At 41.2% G+C, this 19307-nt stretch overlaps 2 protein-coding genes across 4 annotated transcripts in view; both read right to left on the reverse strand.

The window, feature by feature from the left end:
- Positions 1-4080: 4080 nt before the first annotated feature.
- LOC139222592 (cysteine and histidine-rich domain-containing protein 1) lies at positions 4081-10948 on the reverse strand. Its single transcript, XM_070854393.1, has 11 exons — positions 10758-10948; positions 9944-9993; positions 9762-9818; positions 8799-8953; positions 8367-8470; positions 7759-7811; positions 6410-6480; positions 5878-5980; positions 5329-5448; positions 4945-5007; positions 4081-4836 (listed from the first exon to the last, which is right to left on the reverse strand). Exons 1-11 carry the CDS (start codon positions 10819-10821, stop codon positions 4408-4410), a joined length of 1269 nt encoding a protein of 422 aa, XP_070710494.1. The 5' UTR covers positions 10822-10948; the 3' UTR covers positions 4081-4407.
- Positions 10949-14093: 3145 nt separating this feature from the next.
- LOC139223120 (phosphatidylinositol-binding clathrin assembly protein) overlaps positions 14094-19307 on the reverse strand; it is a 74840-nt gene continuing 69626 nt past the window's right edge. For all 3 annotated transcript variants that reach the window (XM_070855082.1, XM_070855080.1, XM_070855081.1), the window contains one exon: positions 14094-18999. In XM_070855082.1, the coding sequence (XP_070711183.1) occupies positions 18985-18999 (15 nt within the window). In that variant the 3' untranslated portion in view covers positions 14094-18984. The remainder of the gene's footprint in view (positions 19000-19307) is intronic.

Below are 19307 nucleotides of genomic sequence, written 5' to 3' on the forward strand. Positions count from 1 at the left end.
TATTGTTATGAAAAATATATCTATATTTTTTGTATATCTTATTTTCCCAATGGTAATCTGTGAAGCTGTCCTGGCTTTGCTGCTTCCCCCTTTGACAAACTCCTTGGCCACTGTGCATATAATCAAAGCCAATTAATGCTGTTCTGTGTGTCCCTGCATGCATACTTAGCCTTCCTTCGCCTCACAGTGAGGGCTCAAGCTGCCTCACCACAGGGGGATTTTAGCCTGTCTGTTCCGACCAGCAGCATTTTCCAATATTTTTTTTTGGTTTTAACCTGCTTTTCACACCATATCTGGATTTTACTGTGAGAGAACAGTAGTTTGGCAAAAAAAAGAAGAAAGAAATACACTCACTGAAGTGTCTGTCAGATACTTTACCGTGTTGTCAAACTTCAAGTGAGTGTATTGATTTCCAGCTTGTCTACCCACAGGGTTCTCTCAGCAGGTTCTAACAAACACCAAGGTCTCATGTTTGTAAAACTACGGCCAAAGCGGATACGTGAAATAATCTTGGATACATGTGCTGCTTTTCGGACGTGGCTAAAATATCGACGTTTACGAGTCCTGAAGGCAACTTGCGCCCAGGTTTTTACAGGAAGGTTCTTGAAAGAAATAGTCGGACATTTTGGAAATGTGCTTATTTTCTGTGACAAGAAGATCAAATATTGTTTTTCATCTCTGACACGTTTAGCTTAAAAACAAAAAAGGAGAAAAAAAACTAGAGGAATTGGGAAACATTCTCCATTAAAAGTTTATTGTTAGGTTGCAAATTAGATTTTGCATGTCAAGAAAGCATTTGAAACGAATCCTTTTACTTTAAGGACGGAGAGGTGAGACTGTATGCAGTCAAGAAAAAGACACCATGTGTTCAACTGCTTGTTAAACATCTCATTTTACTAAACTAAAACATACACGATCTTTTAGGGCTTAGAAATAAGCGAGGCCGAGCATGTCTGAATGGAAAAATGTGATTTTTACATAGATTTCTTTTCAAACAATTGATGAGCGAATGCAAAAATACAGATTTCTTAAAATGTCAGATTATTACTGTAAATGTTCTAAATGCCAGTCGAGATTAAACGTGAGTCGAGTATCAGCCACGAGGTGGAGACGACTACATCGTTAGCATCAACGTACTACGATGAGCGTACACAAAGCTGATGTGTCGTGATGCAACTCCACAGAAAAGGGACTCGACGTCAACGTTATTATTGAGAAATACTTTTTGACTCACGTCTGATCGAGACAGATAAAGACATGGTTTTTTTTCTGAGCTTTAACTTGGATATTACATCCAGTGTTATTTACACGTTTTTCCAGACTAACTGTTGACGGGGCAGAGTTACTGTGAGGCGTTGTAGATGTTCAGCTCTGGTAGGATTGTGCTACTGTATCCATAGTGTGCCGGCTATTCGCTCTACACCTTAGAGGCTTTAGTGGTGTTGTGCCAAGTTTGTACTGAGTTCAGTGGGTTGTATGAGACATACAAGGTGTGTGTGTGTGTGTGTGTGTGTGTGTGTGTGTGTGAGAGAGTGCGTGAGCTTCAGACGCGAAAGTTGTCGTATGTCGTACATTTCAAAGTTTACTGTATCTTGCCTTGCACTTTACGAAGAAGCAAACTTAATGGGGAAAAAAAAGACATTTGTGTGCATGTGAGCGTGTGTGTGTGTGTGTTAAGACTTCAAGTTTACGATTGTTTTTTTTGTTTTTTTTAAATTGATTTGATGACAAAAACTTTTATTTATGATAGATGTATACGGACAAAGTGTGTTGATAAAATGTAATATATCTAACCAAACATAAAAGAATGATAAATATATAGAAATGTATACTCAAATGTTTATTACATCATCGGTTGTACAGTTACTCCCCCAGCAGCTTGAGATCTCCCAGTCATTCCATTGCCAGAGCAACGTCAGCGACGTCTCTCCAACGCTACACCAATTGGTACTGAAATAGTGTTGTGAAAGTTTAACCAATATTAAAATGATTCTGACTTTAAAGCCAAAGTTATTGGAACGATCCAGTGTTACTACAGACTGCTAATGAATCGTTTACACAAAAGACGGATGTCATTTTTCGCCGATATTTAAGAGAACGTTTTGTGTGTAACTTTGAAACTGTAACATCTACCTTTATACTTTCATTTGCTGAAATGTCGTGCTGAAAATCAACGCAAAGATGTGTCCAGTCCGTGGAACACTTTGGGATAAAATGTTTAATGGTCTTTTATAACCAATTGTTTTTTTCTTATGAAAGCATCATAACTAGTTTTTTTTTTTTTTATCTTTATCTTTTTTTTTAATTTTTTTGCAAATAGCAAACATGTCATTTTTGATTGAAACTCTTACAAGGAAGTTAAAGGGAGCTGAGAAGAAAAGCGAGTCCACAGATGACAAACATCCCGCCATGTTTGTGCAACAGTTTTCCATAAACAACATTTGTGAACGCACCCCTGATCTGAACAGCCTATATATTGAGACTGTGTGTGCAATGCTGGAAGCCAGACTAGATGTTGCACGACCTTGTACGTTTCGAGGTGTTTTCTTGTGTTATCGTGTGCAGTGTGTAACAAAGACAAAGTCAGCGCAACCCATTGGAGATTAAATGAATTATTGAAGTGCGAAGCTGCTGTCTGTTGGTGTGATGTGTTGATGATTGTTGGCCGAACTGAGGAAATCCAGTATGTTTTCAGTATGCGATCGCAAATTAAAGCGATAAATTAAACTGGTAAATTAAACAAAGGTAAGCTGCAGTCAGAGGCCGGAGATTACAGCGAAACAGGAAGTGCACGCTTGAATTTGTCGGCCATGTTGACTTCACAGGCGGCGACGTTTTACCTTTTTTTTTTTTTTTTTTTGGGAAGCATTTAATCTGTTGCACCTCAGTTTGTGTTTACTTTGCAGGTGGAGAGAAAAGTAAAAAAAAAAAAAAGGCCTCGGCACGCTTGAATGTGTCATCCTACCACGTCTAAAGGTAAATGTGTCTACCTCAGTTCTCAGTTTTCAAAATGATGCGTCTTTTGTGGGGAAGAAAATAAAAAATACTACGCTTTCGGACACATTTCTTAGTCTTTCGTCTGAGGAAGTCCTGATGCTGCACTCAGACGCTTCCCTCATTTGCATCTTTGCGCACCAATGGCTGCACAAACTCTGACAGATCTGGAAAACTAAACTTCTAAACTTGGAAAACTAATTTTCAGCAGCTGTTGGAAAGCTGCTGTCAGACTGGTTTTCTAATTGTGCGTTAAGGAGTCAGAGAGTAGTTATGGATCCTACATGCATGTGTTCTCTCACCGTGAATGACTGCATGTAAACACTGCGGTCGTTCTCCCATTAATGAGACGGTGAAATAGAAGTTACCAGGATGTAATTCCAGTTCTATAACTGGCAGCATAAACCGTCGTCCCTCTATAGTTTCTTGTGTTTACTTTGTGATAAACAGTCACTGCGGAGGAATATAATTGAAGCACAATCCGGCCTGATCACGCGTGAAATCTGACACTCCACTATAAATCAAAACCCACACTGCAGGACTCACGTTAACCCATCAAGTATAAATCAGCACTTCATCTGATGAACACTTCATTTGAAGCTTTACCGCCGTGACTACAATCTCCATGTGTGTGTGCTGTCAGATCAAACTAGCCGTGCTTGTTCTAAACAATTACACCCACATGCGATCCTCTGTCAGTCTTTCTTCACTTGTAGTAAAGCTGGTCAGTGAGTAATACAGAGTGGGTTGTGTTTGCACAAGTACAATAGGCTTATATTACTGAGTGGAAATACAATTTCAGCATGACTCATAAGCTAAAGGCTAACTGGTTTGTTTACAGCTGCTATAGCTTCTAACAGCGGAGGATACTCTAAATGATTCATTAGCTTTTTAAAATGAGTCGTTTTTAATCTTAATCTTTCTGCTTAAATGCGGAGGACGTGTGATGGATAACAACTCTTTGTACCACTGATCCGTTTATCTGTGTTAATTTGATCTTTTGTTCATTTTAGACATTAAAAAAAAAAAAAAAAAAGACAAATTCAGACTTAGACGTGCAACATTGAGACGTTTTTATTTGTTGTATTGAAGTTTCAACCAGCTGTGCCAGAGTATGTTCACATTTTAAGAGGAAACACCTCAGTTCTGTATTAACTATAATATGAAGGATCCAGTGTTTGTCAGCCAGAGATGTAAGTAACTTTCTAACAACTGCTTCAAGAGAATCAGCCCCTTCCATTTCTCTCAAAGGTTTCTCCAAAGTAACACATTTCCTTTGGATTTGTAGCTACAAAACATTGAGTTGGAATCAGATTTTTGTAATGAAGCAAATTAAATGTTTATTTCTGAAATAATCAGTTTCAGTTAAACCTCTTCTTCCCCACAGATGCACCCAATCTCCATCTAGAGGATTTACTCGAGGTCCGGCATGTCTTCGTACCCTTCTTCCTCTTGTCTCCTCTGCTCCTCCAGCTTCCTCCTCTCCTCCTCTGCCTTCTTCCTCTCCTCCGCCGCCCTCTTCATCTCCTCCTCTACCTCCTTCCTCCTCAAGTTCTGCACGTCTTCGTCTTTCTCCTGCCGCTGCTCTTTGTCCTTCTCGTTCTCGGGGGTTTTCTTCGGCGTGTCATAGGCCCACTCCTCGTCCGAGTCGCTGATGTCATCGTCGTCGATGTCCCAGTCGGGTTGGTGCGGTTCTACGGTCTCTGAGACCTCCACGGGCTCGGGCTCAGGTATGTAGTTAGGGTCCTCCAGTTTGCCCCAGGACACCTTGTCGGCTTTGCGGAGGTTGATCTCCACTTTGGATGGGACCATGTTGACTGAGCTCTGTTTGACACTGACCACCTGAAGGTGTGAGAAGAGAAATTAGTTTGTACAGGATCATGTAGCCAAACAAAAATTACAATTAATGTCAGACATTTCAAGAAATGTAACAGGTGAGTTGATACTCACGCCCCAGAGGTAGAGGTCCTTCTTGAAAATCTTATCGTTCTCAAACAGGATTTGACACGAGATCTAAAGAGAGAATAAAGAAAAAGAGAACACAGAAGAAGAAGTAAGTGAATTTCTAACGTTTAATGTATAAATGTGTGCACAGTTCTTGATCTCAGTGAGAGTATCTAAGCTTTAGATTAAGGATAAACACCAGCCAGTACTAGCTAACGCTTCTATTTAAGGAGTCCCAACTTATAAACACTGATGAAGCCATTAGTTACTACTACAGAGCGGAAACAAGTTATTCTGTGTTTTCAGACTCATGTCACGTTCACAGTAGTCTTTGTATTGAAGATGTACAGCGTGTGTGTGTGTGTGTGTGTGTGTGTGTCAAACACTCACCACTGTCTGGTTGGCTTCTATGCAGGAAAATTCTGGGTTTGCGTTCTTGGCGTAAATCGTTACAACTACGTTACTTCCTGTCTGGTGCCAGTCATATCGACACGCCACCTTTTTCTTGTCCTGTAAACACACACACACACACACACACACACACACACATCAACATATGCCATAGGCCTGCTTTACCTACATGAAAGCCTTCATCACAGTGACTGAAAAACAGAGTGAGCTTTTAAAGATAAGTGGTAAACACAATGGATGGATGAACATCATAACCGTGTATTTTAGGAATGTTCTATTAAACTGCGTTAGTTTTAGAGGTAAAAAAAAAAAACACACACCAATCTTAACACAAAAAAGGGGCCATTTTAAATATTATGGCTGTTTGGTAAGCGTTGTCATTTCTGCATTTTAAAAGGGGTTTCGTCAGCACTTGAGGTTATTTCTGGCTAAATCTTCTGCTAACTTTGAGTCAGACCCGTTTGTTTCTATCTGCTATATATTCATGCAGTACCACCCCCTCCATCACCCCTCAGGTGGCGCACGTACCTTCTTTGGGACCCAGCAATGTTTCCCTGTGGTGCAGCCCTTCTGGTCAAGGAAAGCATTGAAGTCTATCGTCCTTATGCAGCAGCAGCTCCAGTACTTGTACCTAAACAAAACACACTGGGCTGTGAGCACAGTTTCAACCTGTCATAGAATCATACAACCTCCACAAGCAGCAGTTTGACCAAATTAACGTGATGTGACGTGAGCCCATATGTTTGTGGTGGTTCAAATAGCAGCTGCAGTTTAGTTTACCTCTGAAGTCTGTTTGTCACGTTGCAGATTTGTTTTTAATTGCTGATTTTTAATTAATTGTCTGATTTAATTTTTCAGCTTTTATGCTTCTTGTTACGCTTGCATGGCCTTCACATTTGTTTAGTCTCCAGCTCTCCTTTGTAGAGGCCGTCTAATTATGGTTTGAAAAGAGAGTTATGCAAATAAAGATTGCAATCATGTTTTTGTTATAGCGGATTAAGCGTAATGCCTTTGTAATATCCGGAGTAAAGACATGCAGCAGTGGGTCTTTGTGTGTTACCCCTCATGGAAGACGGGAGCTCCAGGGTGGTGGACGCAGACCTCCATGTCCGTCGGTGGGCCTTGATACGCCTAAACACACACACACACACACACACACACACACACAATGCTAATGATCACGGACTGGACAGCAGATGATCAATGACGTGTGACAGATTACAGCTTCTCCTCAAGCCTCTGGTCATCAGTCACATGATAAGGTCACCAGTCAAGTGTGTTTGGTTGAATGAAGCATTTCTCAGTCGTGGCGCCATTTATTTTCCAGACAGTCACTAAAGATTTCGATGGTCAGTTTGTTATTGTGACCAATTAAAAGATTTTCTGCCTAAATTGTAATGGTTTTCATTATTTTACTTTAAAGATTTCCAAAAATAAATATGCCTAATGACGGCTTTTTCCCCCAAAGTTAAACTGATTTATTCATTTACCTTTTTTGTTATAATGTTCTTAAAAAATGTGTCATCCATTTTTAAATAATTCACTTTGGATTTCCCTCTATGATCTTGAAAAAGGTTTTAAAAATATGTTTGTCATTACATTTGTACACATGTAAGTGTCTGTTCTTGAGGCCTCACTACAATTAGGTTTTTTTATTAGTGGATTTTATTAGTACTGTCAGTGTTATAGCATCATTTTAATACCACATTATTAATATATCAACTAATAAATGAACAAGTCAGCAGCATTTTTATGTTGCAGCTGGATGAGGTGGAAATAATTTCATTAACTAATAATAATGTATTGTTGGATAGTTTAAGCTATAACAACACATCATATTTTAAAAGTTTAATCTGCTAAGTAATTTATAACAATAGCTTTCACTTAGAGTAAGTGGAGTAAACATTCCAGTATTAGTTAAATGGAAAATACTACATGTATTCAAAATTGTTTTCAAGTACAGTATTTTAACAAATGTCATTTATGATCCAACACTGAATGAAATAAGAATTTTGGGGCATTAAAGTGAAGTATATACTGTACATGTGGTCATATGTTGTGGCCTGTTTCTTCCACAAGATGGAGCTGTTTAGTAAGATTTAGAAAACTGATGGAAAAGAACAATAAACTGGACTGAACCCATGAGGTAAAAGTAGACTTGTATTAAAAGTATGGTTGGGTAAGTCTCCAGGAAATGAATGTAGGTCAATGTAATGTCCTCCTAAGTGATGGAAACAGCTTTTGTGTGTGCTTGCTCAAGCAGCCCCCACTGGTGTGGATGATGAATTTTTTCGGCTTCTGCTGATGTCACATAGTCGACTATTTTGGGCCACAACAGCAGTGCCACATAAGTTACCTACACACACACACACACACACACACACTGAAATGAACAAAAGAGACACCCACTGTTTTGCATCCTGCGTTCTTGCATCGTGTCCCAGGCATCACTGCCTCACTCTCTGTGGGCAGAGGGGAAGGTGAGAGAAGCAAAAATCGTTTTTTTTTATTCATTAAGTCAGTTTTGTTTGCATTTGCAAGTTTAATATTCCTAAAAAAAAAAAGTAGTAAGAATATCTCGACGTGTTTCCAGAGCAAATCTGTGTGTTTCAAGTTCTTTTTCTGTTGATTTCTACAGAAAAAAAGTTGTAAATTTTCTTTTTTTTTACTTGTTTAAAGAAAATTAGGTTTTTGGACTCAAATCTACACTGAACATCCTCGATAAGACACTTTCACCAAAATATAAACTGCTGTTGAACTTTGCATCAAACACACATTTACTCCTAAACATGTGTGCAAACAGTAAGCACACATAAAAACACAAATATAAGCAGAAATGCATATATAAAAACCAATGTGCACACAAACACTGTACGAAAGCTCCTTATCACGTTATTCTGTTTGAAATTGAGGCTTAAAAGTTTAATTTTCTTAAAGATAGTTTGTGAAACTCTCCAAACAGACTGTTTTATGATAAAACGTAAGATTGAGACTTGTTTTAACACACACACACTAACCTTTCTTCTCTCTCTCAACTTTCTTGTTGATGTCCATTTTCTCCAGCTCCTTCGCCAACGACGCAGACACTTTGTAGGGCAGCTTGGTCTTGGGCTCATCTGAACTGCACACACATATAAATACACACAGAAGTGCTCAGACACACACACACACAGAGCCAAGTGTGTATGCATGACCACAGGCCTCAAGGTGTTATCCACTAAATTATTTATTCCAGGAATTCACACGACCTTGTCCTGACCTCTGTGAATGAATGCATGTGCAGGAGGAGCTGTGTGCACGTGAGTAACAGGGAGACTTATGCAAAAAGACAAAGTCCAGTTATCTTATGCAAATGAGACAAAGACGAATCTGGTTATAGATGAGAGCTGAATGTGAATTACAAACACACAAACACACACACACACACACACACACACACACACACACACCTGGGTCTCTCCTTCTGCAGCTTCTCGGCCGATTTGGGTCCCTGGTAGATTATCTCTTGGTCGCCGGTGGGTTTTATCTCGCCCTTATCTGAGGACACTTCTGGCCGCAGAGGCTCCAGGGGCTTCTCGTTGCTGTGGGTCCCGCGGGTGCAGCCCTGTGTTCGATGCAGAGTCTGATTTAAGGATCTAAAACTTCAGATGTTATTTCTCTCCCCGTTTGAACTTCTCATTCGCTACTACAGCTGCAACAATTAATCGATTAATTGTCGGCTATTAGATAAATCACCAGCTATTTTGGTAATTAATTATGAATCGGTTTGACTTCTTTGATTCCAGCTTCTCCAATGTGAATATTCTCTGGTTTCTTTTCTCTTCTATGACGGTAAACTCACGACGGGTTGTCATCAAAACAAGACATTTCAGGATGTCAGCTTGGGCTTTGTTTCACCGTTTTCTGACATTATATAGACCAAACAACTAACCGAGTTAATTAAGAACATGATCGAATGATCAATTGACAATGAAAGTAGTTGGTAGTTGCAGACGTATTAATAACTGTGTCCTATTTTATCCTTCACAGAGGAAAATGGCTGCAGCTGATGCTTATACCATATGGTGCCTCACTATATGTCCACACTAAACAGGTAGTTACACTTTGAGTGTCCTCATGTTGTGTAAAAATATGTTTGTCTAAAGTTAAAATGAGGACCATGGCTTTGTCCGCCATCACTTACAGTGAAATAGCTTTAAAAACGGATGTTTTAATGGTCAATATTCTATATTTCTGTAGATGTTCTTAGTTATTTTACATAACTGGCTTCCGATTGATTAAAACTTCTAAGTACCTAAATGTTTTCCTCTTTTTTTGCACTTCACTGAGACCAACGTTACACTTTAAGCTCCGTTCCAACCAACCACAAATATTTACAGGATCTTGAGTTTTTGGCCCTGAGGTGTCCTTACCTTAATGGAGAGAAACTCTGAGAAGTCTGTTGTCCTTTTCTTGCAGCAGGACCAACCCTAGAGAAGGACACCCACACACCCACACACACACACACACACACACACACATAAATAAATGTGATTTCTCATCCAGCTGAAGAAAGATTTTGCTGTTTGTTTGTGTGCTTATGAATCAGTTTTACCTTCAGAGCATCGTGGAAGATGGGGACACCTGGATGAAAGAGGCAGGAATCTTTTGGAGGAAAAAGAAAGACACTGTCAGTGTGTATACAGACACACACACACACACACACACACACACACACACACACACACACACACACACACACACACACACACACAGAGTTAGTCGGGTGTATCAGCTGTCCGTGTGAGTCATTTAAGTTGAGCGGCAGCGTCCCATAAAAGGAAGTTGGTTGCTAGGAAGATAGCTTTCGACACGTGGCCTGCGATACATGCTGGGGTCGCTCAAATGGTTTCTCTCTCAGACACACACAGAAAATTTGACGATAAAAACACAACTTCTTTAAGAAACACTTGATTTACAAAACTTGTGCCAGCAAATCCAGACCATAAATCTAGTTCCCTACCCACCTGTTGAACTCTGTAAAAGTTGGTTTAAGCACTCATCTTCATCCCCAATCAATGTAAATATCATGTCTTTCTTTGATGAATTTTGCATAAATACGTATATTAAAACCAACAAACACCAAAAGAATCTGGTAACAAGAGCGTACTTTCAAAATAAAAGCAGAGATAAAATAGGCACCATTTGGAAAAGTTGTCTGTTGGTAAAGTCATAATTAAAACATTTCTTTTGAGGAATTTAGAAAAAAGAATCCTGATTTCCTTTTGCTGGTGATGTTTTTTTTTAACTGTCGAATGGGCCTTTTCTTTTTTAGCTCAGACAAAATGAGTAAACTGAACTTCAAAGAGAATCAAAGCAAATCTACAGCATAAACCAGCAGCACATTAAAAGCACGGACAGGATCTCACCGTCTTTGTTCTTGTCGGCGTCAAACTTGAGGCCACAGCCTTTGTTGTAGCACAGCAGAGCCATGTTGGCCTGTTTGTGGTTTGTGGTTCTTTCTAGGGATCTTCCTCCAACCAAAGCGGTCTCTCCTGGTCTAAATACTTTGGCTGGACTTCCAGAAGTTTCTTCAGGTCAGGCAGGAAGGAGAGATCCAGAAGGGCTGATCGCCTTCTGGGGAGAGCAGAAAGAGAAATGGGGGTGGGGGGGTCTCTCTCTCTCTCTCTCTCTGTCTGGTTTGGTCCTGGCTGAATGAAAGATAAAAATAGCAGTGTGCTCCCTCCTTTCTTCCCTCTCTCAATTTACAGCTGTCAAACCCTATCTGACGGCGGGGGTTGACATTCCTCCTGGTGAGTGTCGGCTGTCACAAACAGGCCCACTGTGGCCCGGCAGCTGCCACAATGGGACCGACAACTTCTGGATTTCTGTCACTTTCTCATAGGGGATCTGCTGCAGTCAGAAGCAATCATGGGTTAGCAGCCTTTATCGTTGTTATAGTCCTGTTAAATATTTAGCCAGTATGCAAAAAGAAAAACATTTTTGGAGACAAATGTGTGCCAACATTTACTGATAGTCTTTAAGGAAAAAGCCTGATTGTGGCCCAAGAAAGAGAAAAAAAAAAATATAACATTGCAACGACAACAAACTATTAAATTACATCCATATGTGATGGTTGAACATCTCACTCCAAAACCATTTATCTGCAGCTAGAACGGCCTCCAATCTTTTGGCTTGAGTCTTTCCACCAGATTTAGGAGCCTGGCTGCAGATTTGCTCCTATTTAGCCACAAAAGCTTCAGTGAAGTCCCACACTGATGTCTGCTGAGGAGACCTGGCTGTCAGCTGGTGTTCCAGTTCATCCCAAAAGTGCTGGACAAAGGTTGAGGAGGAACATTTTATCACAAGAATTTCGGAACGGATCCAAACTTTTACCACAAAGTTAAAAAGGCACATTGTTCTCTGAAATATTATTGTATGATGAAATATTAAGATTTCCCCTCAGTGGTGGGAACAAAGGGCGTCCACATACTTGCAAACATACAGTAAAAGTAAGATTAAGTAACGGTGGGAAACCTGCTGCTGCTTCACCAAACTAAAACACACTAGAAGCACCTATTTCCGCTGCACAGCTTTCCTGTTTGTGTGTATTTATCTGTATATGCGCATCCCTGCTTGTTGTGACATGTTAACCTAACAGATTTCTACCAGCTTAGTCTGGTACTTGTCCTTTACTACAACAACTTCAGCGCTCCCACGGTGAGGGATTAAAGAGCAGGTTCCCACCCCCAGACTCCCACTGAGCTCTGAATGATGAAACCGTTTGTGTAGGTTTGTTCGGCAGTCACACGGAGAAGCTCTCACGGACGCCAGGTGATGTATTTGGTCGTATTTCAGGGTTGTTTTTTTTGACTAAATGGGCCTTAGTGAGAAATATATCACTCAAAATGCACCGTGCTTGACAAACAGCAGTGTTTTGTCTTGAGTGAATAATTTATCATCAAACAACTGAAGCCACTGCAAAAGGTGATTTGTCTCTCGGTGCCCAGGGCGACAGCCATACTGGCAGGAAAACACAAAAACCAAACTAAAACACCTGCTGCTGCATTTATTGATTTTACTGACAACACCGATACTGATATCTCTCTGGAGTTACCACAGTTTTTAAAGGTTTTTTTCCCCCAACAATGAGCAGCTCCTCCATTTCTATCATACTATTTTATATGCCAGAAAAGGATTTAGTATGTGCCTACACGTAGTATGTCAAGCGTAGTGCGCCCACAGGCCTCTGCGCAGCGGAAGATGCATCACTTCGACTGAGCTGCCAAGAAAACACAGACAGGTGTCTGAACGTGACAGGATTCAGGAGGGTCAAAGGTCACGGTGCTATGTTATGATACAGTAACTCAACTGTATGCAGACAGTCTGCACTTTGTAAGAGTATTAACATATTAATAGTTAAAGTTTGTGATTTGGAAGTAATTTTGTATGCATATTATCTGCCTTCTTAGAATCTGTTTGTTGTCTGGATTTGAGAAACGGCACAGACTTTTCCATACGATCTGAAACAATACACAATTGTTTCTTGGTTTTCCTCCTTCGATGGATCATCTCTGCTCTTTCGCTGAGGTTGAAAGTGCAAAAAAAATACACAAACAAATTCCCCTTCTCTTGATAATTAAGTTTCCTTTCACTTCCTTTGTCCTGTGGCTGAATCCACTGATCTAAGACCACAGTCTGGTGGGAGAACCACACATGAGCAGTGCATCAGGGACACGTTTTCCTCCCCCCGCCTTGTTGCACACAGGCTGACGGAAGACAACTGGTTCTTGCAGCAGATTTTAGATGTTGATGTGTCAGTCAAGTTTTCAGGTCAAACAAGGACTTATATGACACAATCAATCAAATTTAAGATTCATTTCATAGTTGCGTATTAAGCTGGTGAAACACATATTGAATGGTTTAAAACATGGTTTGAGAGGCTGAATTAGGAGAGAAGACTCTCAAGCCCTCCAGCGCTGCAATTAAAAATCTGAAGATACACTGTCTGACATTTCAAGGCCTTGAATTTTTATGATCTGAGACTTTTTTTTTTTAAGGTTTGTGGGCTTTTTTGGCAGTTTGAGTGGTGAGTTCAGACTGCAGTTCCTTCAGCATGACAACTCAAAAACAGACAATCATTTAGGAATGGAAAATGACTTTTTATTTCTTCCAAAAAAAGAGAAAACAGATCCCTAGAATAAACAAATATACTGCTGTAAAATAAAAGCCTGTGATTTTTGTCAACTGTAACATTTTGTTTGCCTTTCCATGCTTGATACAATCCATATATTTTTCTGCTTTAAATAAATAGAAAAAATGTACAAAGAGATGGGGGGAGGAGACAGAGAGAGAGAGAGAGAGATAGAGAGAGAGAAGGAGAGAGAGAGAGAGAGATTAAAAGGTGTACTCTGCTCAAAAAACATTTGGCATCATTGAGAATTCATGGCTGATCCTGATGTACAGGGAGGTCTGCAGCCCTCAAAATCTGCATCGTCTGTCTGTTTAGCCCGTCCCCACTGAGTAGTATTCATACCTATATACTGCTGTAATAACGCTAATATCTTTCATGTTCAGAAAAATAAAGAGTAAATGCAAAATAATGCAGTTGCAGATTATGAGAGTATGTGTTTAGGCTCTGTGTTGTGAGTGTGTGTGTGTTTCTCTATATACAGAATAGTGAGGCAGCAATCCGAGGGTTCTTACCAAAAAACACAGATGTAGAAAAAACAGAACGTGCACAAGAGATCTTTGATTCAACACACCGACTCACTGACGAAATGAGGGAATTCATCCGCTAAACGGCCTCTCTCTTTGTCTCGTCTGTTTCATTTTGTGGGTTTCTGACTCCGAGTCGCTCTCCTGACACCGACACACGGCTGCAGCGCACACAGCGACCCACAGATGGCGCCACAGCAGTGGAGAATCCAAAGGACAAATCTGCCATGTGCTGCAAGTAACAAATGTGACATCTTTGGGAGAGGTAACACACACACAAAAAAAAAAAAAAAAAAGTTTGGCGCTCCGTTTTGCTACAGTACAAACAATCTGTCAGATTCATTCAAACAACTGGTGAACCTGCTGTCGTGGACGGCAAATGATTGGTCAAGAAAGACTGATCCATCTCGCCCCTTCACCTTGTCCGGGGCGCCCGACAAGACGATACGTTTTAAAACAGGGACAACAAGAGGAGAGAATTTATCTTCATCATCACCATCACTGTCATATCATGCTTTTTGGAAAAAGGACAACAAACATCGACAACGATACAACCATGCACTCGCCGACCGCAGAGTGAGTGAGAGAGAGAGAGAGAGAGAGAGAGAGAGAGAGAGAGAGGGGCATGGCTCGCCAGAGAAGAGTCTGCCCTCTGAATGTTTGATACACATGGCCTTGGCAGAGAACAGACATTTTTAAAATGACATCAAGGTTTATCCGTGTACCCTTCTCCACCTAGATTCATGCTACAACAATGCAGAGAGGTGGTAGCAGCTTTGAAAGTCCAGAGAAACGTAGCCACAAGGTCGCCTATTCTGATCCCAAACGTCAAAAGAAACAGTGGTTTTCCCGGGCAACTCTCAGCTGTAAATGTGAGAGTGTGTCTGAATTTGAGGAAGGGAGTTTCCAAAAAAGAGCCTGCATGCTTGGCCAAACCACTCCCTGGATAAATACCGTAACAAAATTACCTACACGATAAAGCTGTACTAATTACTGGCAGTTACATCAACGCTGAGGAGACGAGGAGACGAGCCAGTAACATTTACGAGACTCAAAAAACCACAGCAGTCTCCTCTTCTGTGCTCTCTCTATCCCCCGAAATGTGACCATTTTGAAACCACTTGAGACACACAGACAAAGAAAACCTCATTGCAACAAGCAGGACGGGATTCCATGCAGAGATGTAAAGGTTTAAACGGAGAAACTGAAAAAAGGGAAAGGCTACGAACTGACCGAGAAGAACACGAAATGTAGGTTTAGCACGAAAGGAAAAACAAGCTGTGTTCCCTGGCACTGATTTTTACTGTCCTTCATACCAAAAACCACCCATTTTGTATTCTGCAGAGGTAACTACAAACATCAGGAATTATCAGATGTGCATTTAGACCTGATATGATTCATTGTTTTTAAGATCCAGGGTGATGATGATCTGATTCTGGATCAGTGCCACAGCTTCTCCCTCTGAAGGGCCAATTCATCACACCAGGTTAGAGACAGTGAGACAGCTGTCCCAGAAAATAAAGAACCAGGATTTGAACTCATTTGGGGGCCAAAGCACAGACATCCATTAACAAAATCATTTAATGTGTGTCCAAGTTGGAATTCAAACCAAAAGGTACCTGTATTTCACACCCTGGGGAGGAGGATTTTTGAGGATAACGAAGCTCCCGAATCCCCGTTTAGGACACTGATGGTGTCAAGAGGGAGTTAAACCAGAAGCTTTCTGAAGAAGTTTGGACTAGACACAAAAACCTAAGTGTTTGCTATCAGGGCTTGGAATTGAACTTAAATCGTCCCAGTGATTAGTGGATTTCTTTGCTACGTGCGACATTTTTCCGAACTGAATAAAATGTATGTAAAGTACCCCTGAACAACAGCTGGTTGACGGTCAAAGTGGCTGGTTGAGCAGACAAACTTTCCAGCTACTGCTGAAATCTACTAGCATTTAGCTTGAGCTCGTTCTAGAAGAGTACTGAAGAGTACCGAAAGCCAACAAAATCCCCCACGAAGGTGGATATATATCGAAGCTATCTGATTCGATGGTTCAACAGTCCAATCAGAAAGCCACCAAGGTTTGTAGGCTGCTGACATCATAACGAGAGGCGGAGATTGCAGATGCTGTCCGGACAAGGGGGGGGGGGGGGGGGGGAAGAGGATGACTTTATCTACCAGACACTGGAGCGATGCCAACAGCAAGAGGAAGGAGCGCACTCAAAGCTAAGAGAAAAGCGTACCACAAAGCCTGAGCCGGAGAGCCTCCGAAAGGTTTTCGCCTACAGCTAAAAGACAGAGACACCAAGAGATAATAGAGCTATAGTTACTGGACACTGGCAGAGGTGAGGACAAGGTGGGAAACCTACTGCGGGAGGATACTATGACGAGAGGCTAAGCTAACACAAGACCGCGACAAGAAGCGTCTAAGAGCAATATCTATCCAACAGCGACAGTGGTGGGTGGGAGCAGACGATCTAGACAGAAACTGGTTATTATTACTAGTATTTTTTTTTTTTTACATATCTACACATACCAAACAGTGACGAAGCAGGCTAAAAAAGCATCCTAGAGATAGACCAACTAGACAGAGTTGAGAGACTGAAGCGAGATTCTAGAGATTTAACAGCAGAGTGGATGGTGACTGAACTACTACTGATGACTGGGATGAAGACACTGGACTGGGACAGGGGATGGGACTACAAAAAGTTTCAAGTTCATTGTTAGATTGGCAGGAAAACAATTTTTAGTTACCTGCCACAGTAGCTGGTAGATTAGACAAACTTGTAAAACCACAAAGTGTTTCTACAAACTTCAAATCTCTTTCTGGACGCCAGGAAACCTGGCGACAGCTCTACAACAGGCAGGATAGTCACTTCAGTGCAACATTTTTGCATGTGCATTTTGCAACAAAATTTGATTTCACAAAAACAAAACAAGCACATTTCTTGTCAAACTCGCTGGCTCAAATTTGGCTTGATATCGGACACAATTTGACCCTCAGAAATAGCCCTCAATGGAAAACGAACACATAACTGTGTTAAGCGCACACGTGAACACGCACAACAATGGATTATGCACACACTATACCAACAGTCAAACTCATGCTGACGGATGCTTTGGCTGAAGAATGGCCGTGACCTCTGACACGAGTCAAAATTGATCCCGAAAATTTCCTGGAACCGCGGACGGTGATGCCAAAAGCTGCATCATTGGGCTCTCTGTGCAGACGCACTAAAAGCCACTCGCTTTGATTCAGTGCAATTTAAAGTGAATTCAACTTGATTCAGTAACATTTAATCACTCGCTCAGTGCTGCTGTCATCAATCATTGGAAAATAATGTGGATCTGCTAATAGGGTGTACCTAATGAAAAATCGTATTTTAGAAAACCTTTGACGTATGAATCTGGTTGGGAAGCTGATGAATACAAGAAAAACAGATACACACAGGTCAACGAGGGGCTAACAGTGCTAACAGGCTAACGCTGCCAATAAATACTCTTTAGCAAAGCAAACATTCTTCCATCTCGTGCTCCACCATGTGGATTCACCTCTGGTTTAACCACCTGGGGACCACAACGTCCAAAATGGTGGAAGCCATTGTATCGGCTGCGACACGCCAACTTCTGACGGCTCCAGAGAAAAAGGACTGATTTACAAACCAAAATACGTCTCTTGAACAAACTGTTTGAACTTTCCCGTTAGCGATGAAGCTAACAAACTTGCTAACTGGCTAGCTCAGTGTGCTTTTCTTCCCTCTCTTTAGTAATTCTTTACTGAATCCACTGATGGATAACCCCCCTAGAATAAAATGCCAGGGGACCGTAAATGAGTAACGCTAGCACGTTAGCTTGGTTAGCTACATTAGTTCACCAACTAGTAGTAATGGCTACATCACTGTGCTCCTTGCACCTCTTTTCGTGTGACTGAGCCTTTAGATAAAATAAGCAAAATGTTGGTTTGCGGATAATTTGGACGGTGCACCGTGCTAGCATGTTGTCACCGCTAAGCCCCGTGTCTCCGTGTGTATCTGCAGCTTTAGAAGAAGAAATCAATGCAGTATGAGTAACAAAGACTTAAGCTTAAAACCCATAACAACAAACGCTCAACTACTATCAACAAATGGTTCGACGAACTGCTGTACAAGCCCCGATAACATTCAGGAGAGGCTGCAGAAGAGGACAGATTGAAAAATACAAAGATATCCCAACAGAGCAGAAAATGAAGGGAAACACACTTGAGAAGATTTGCCTCTAAATCTCTCACTGATTGGACAGTCGTGGACACAGACAGCGAACAGAGGGGATGGAGAGGAGGTCGGATGTGAAGGTGTTGTCTGAAACAACTGCTGCGCACGCACACACTCCTCCTCGCGCACTAAACAAACACTTGCCCCCTCCTAAGTGCTCCCAAGTTGCCGTTGCAGGCAAACGGTAACCCAGAGAGGACAAAATAGCACCAGTATGAAATAAAGCTAATTCTGCAGCAGAGACTCACACAAGCAGTCAGACGGGTTCAGTCTGACTGAGAACCAGAGGTAGGATTTCCTCAATCCCCTCTTCTCCTCCCATCTTTCTCTCTCATCCTTATTCCCTCTCCTGATCCATCACTCCATCGATACAAATTAGACAGTATAACAGAAAGAAGCTACACACACACACCCCCACACACACACACACACATATATGTGCTAGAAGTTGTTTCAGACAACGACCGACCAGGATGACATCTTCCCCACCACATCCCTCCATCCTCTATTAGGTCGTCTTCTCCTCCTCTTTTACAGCTTGTTTTTTGGTGTTGGTTGGTTTATCTTGTCGGCTGTCTGTCTCTTAGTCGTTTTAGCTTGATCAAATCATTTTCCCGTCCATCTGATCGTTCCTCTTGTGTGTTTTCTTCTGCTGTTAGTTTGTCGCTTTTGGCACTCTGCTTCCCCCCTGACTGGATTACATAAACTGCATCTGAGAAGAAGAAAAAAAAAATAGGGAAGGAGTTTATTTTGATCATTTTATCAATGCATTGAATGCGAGTCTGGCCCCATGCTTGGATATCACCAAAAGCTTTCTAAACAGGAATACATGTACACTGAAACAGGGAAGTGAAAGAGCTTTAAGCTACAAAGAAATTTGCACACATTCTTCTAATCTTTGCTTCTTACTGAGTCATTTTACCTCCTCGGGTGACCTTGAGGCTTGTAGCTCATACAAGGACACAAGTGCTTGTGACTGTATTACTGCAGAACATGTACATGTTTTATGTTAGCTGATTC

This window comes from Pempheris klunzingeri, chromosome 23 (genome assembly GCF_042242105.1).
Source record: "Pempheris klunzingeri isolate RE-2024b chromosome 23, fPemKlu1.hap1, whole genome shotgun sequence".
Taxonomy (NCBI): Eukaryota; Metazoa; Chordata; class Actinopteri; order Acropomatiformes; family Pempheridae; genus Pempheris; species Pempheris klunzingeri.

Coding starts and splice junctions, on each gene's coding strand:
- LOC139222592 (XM_070854393.1), bottom strand. CDS start 10,821: ATGGCTCTGCTGTGCTACAACAAAGGCTGTGGCCTCAAGTTTGACGCC. Junction 5,008..5,328: donor TAGAAGCCAACCAGACAGTG/GTGAGTGTTTGA, acceptor TTCTCTCTTTAG/ATCTCGTGTCAAATCCTGTT. Junction 4,837..4,944: donor AGGACCTCTACCTCTGGGGC/GTGAGTATCAAC, acceptor TCACACCTTCAG/GTGGTCAGTGTCAAACAGAG.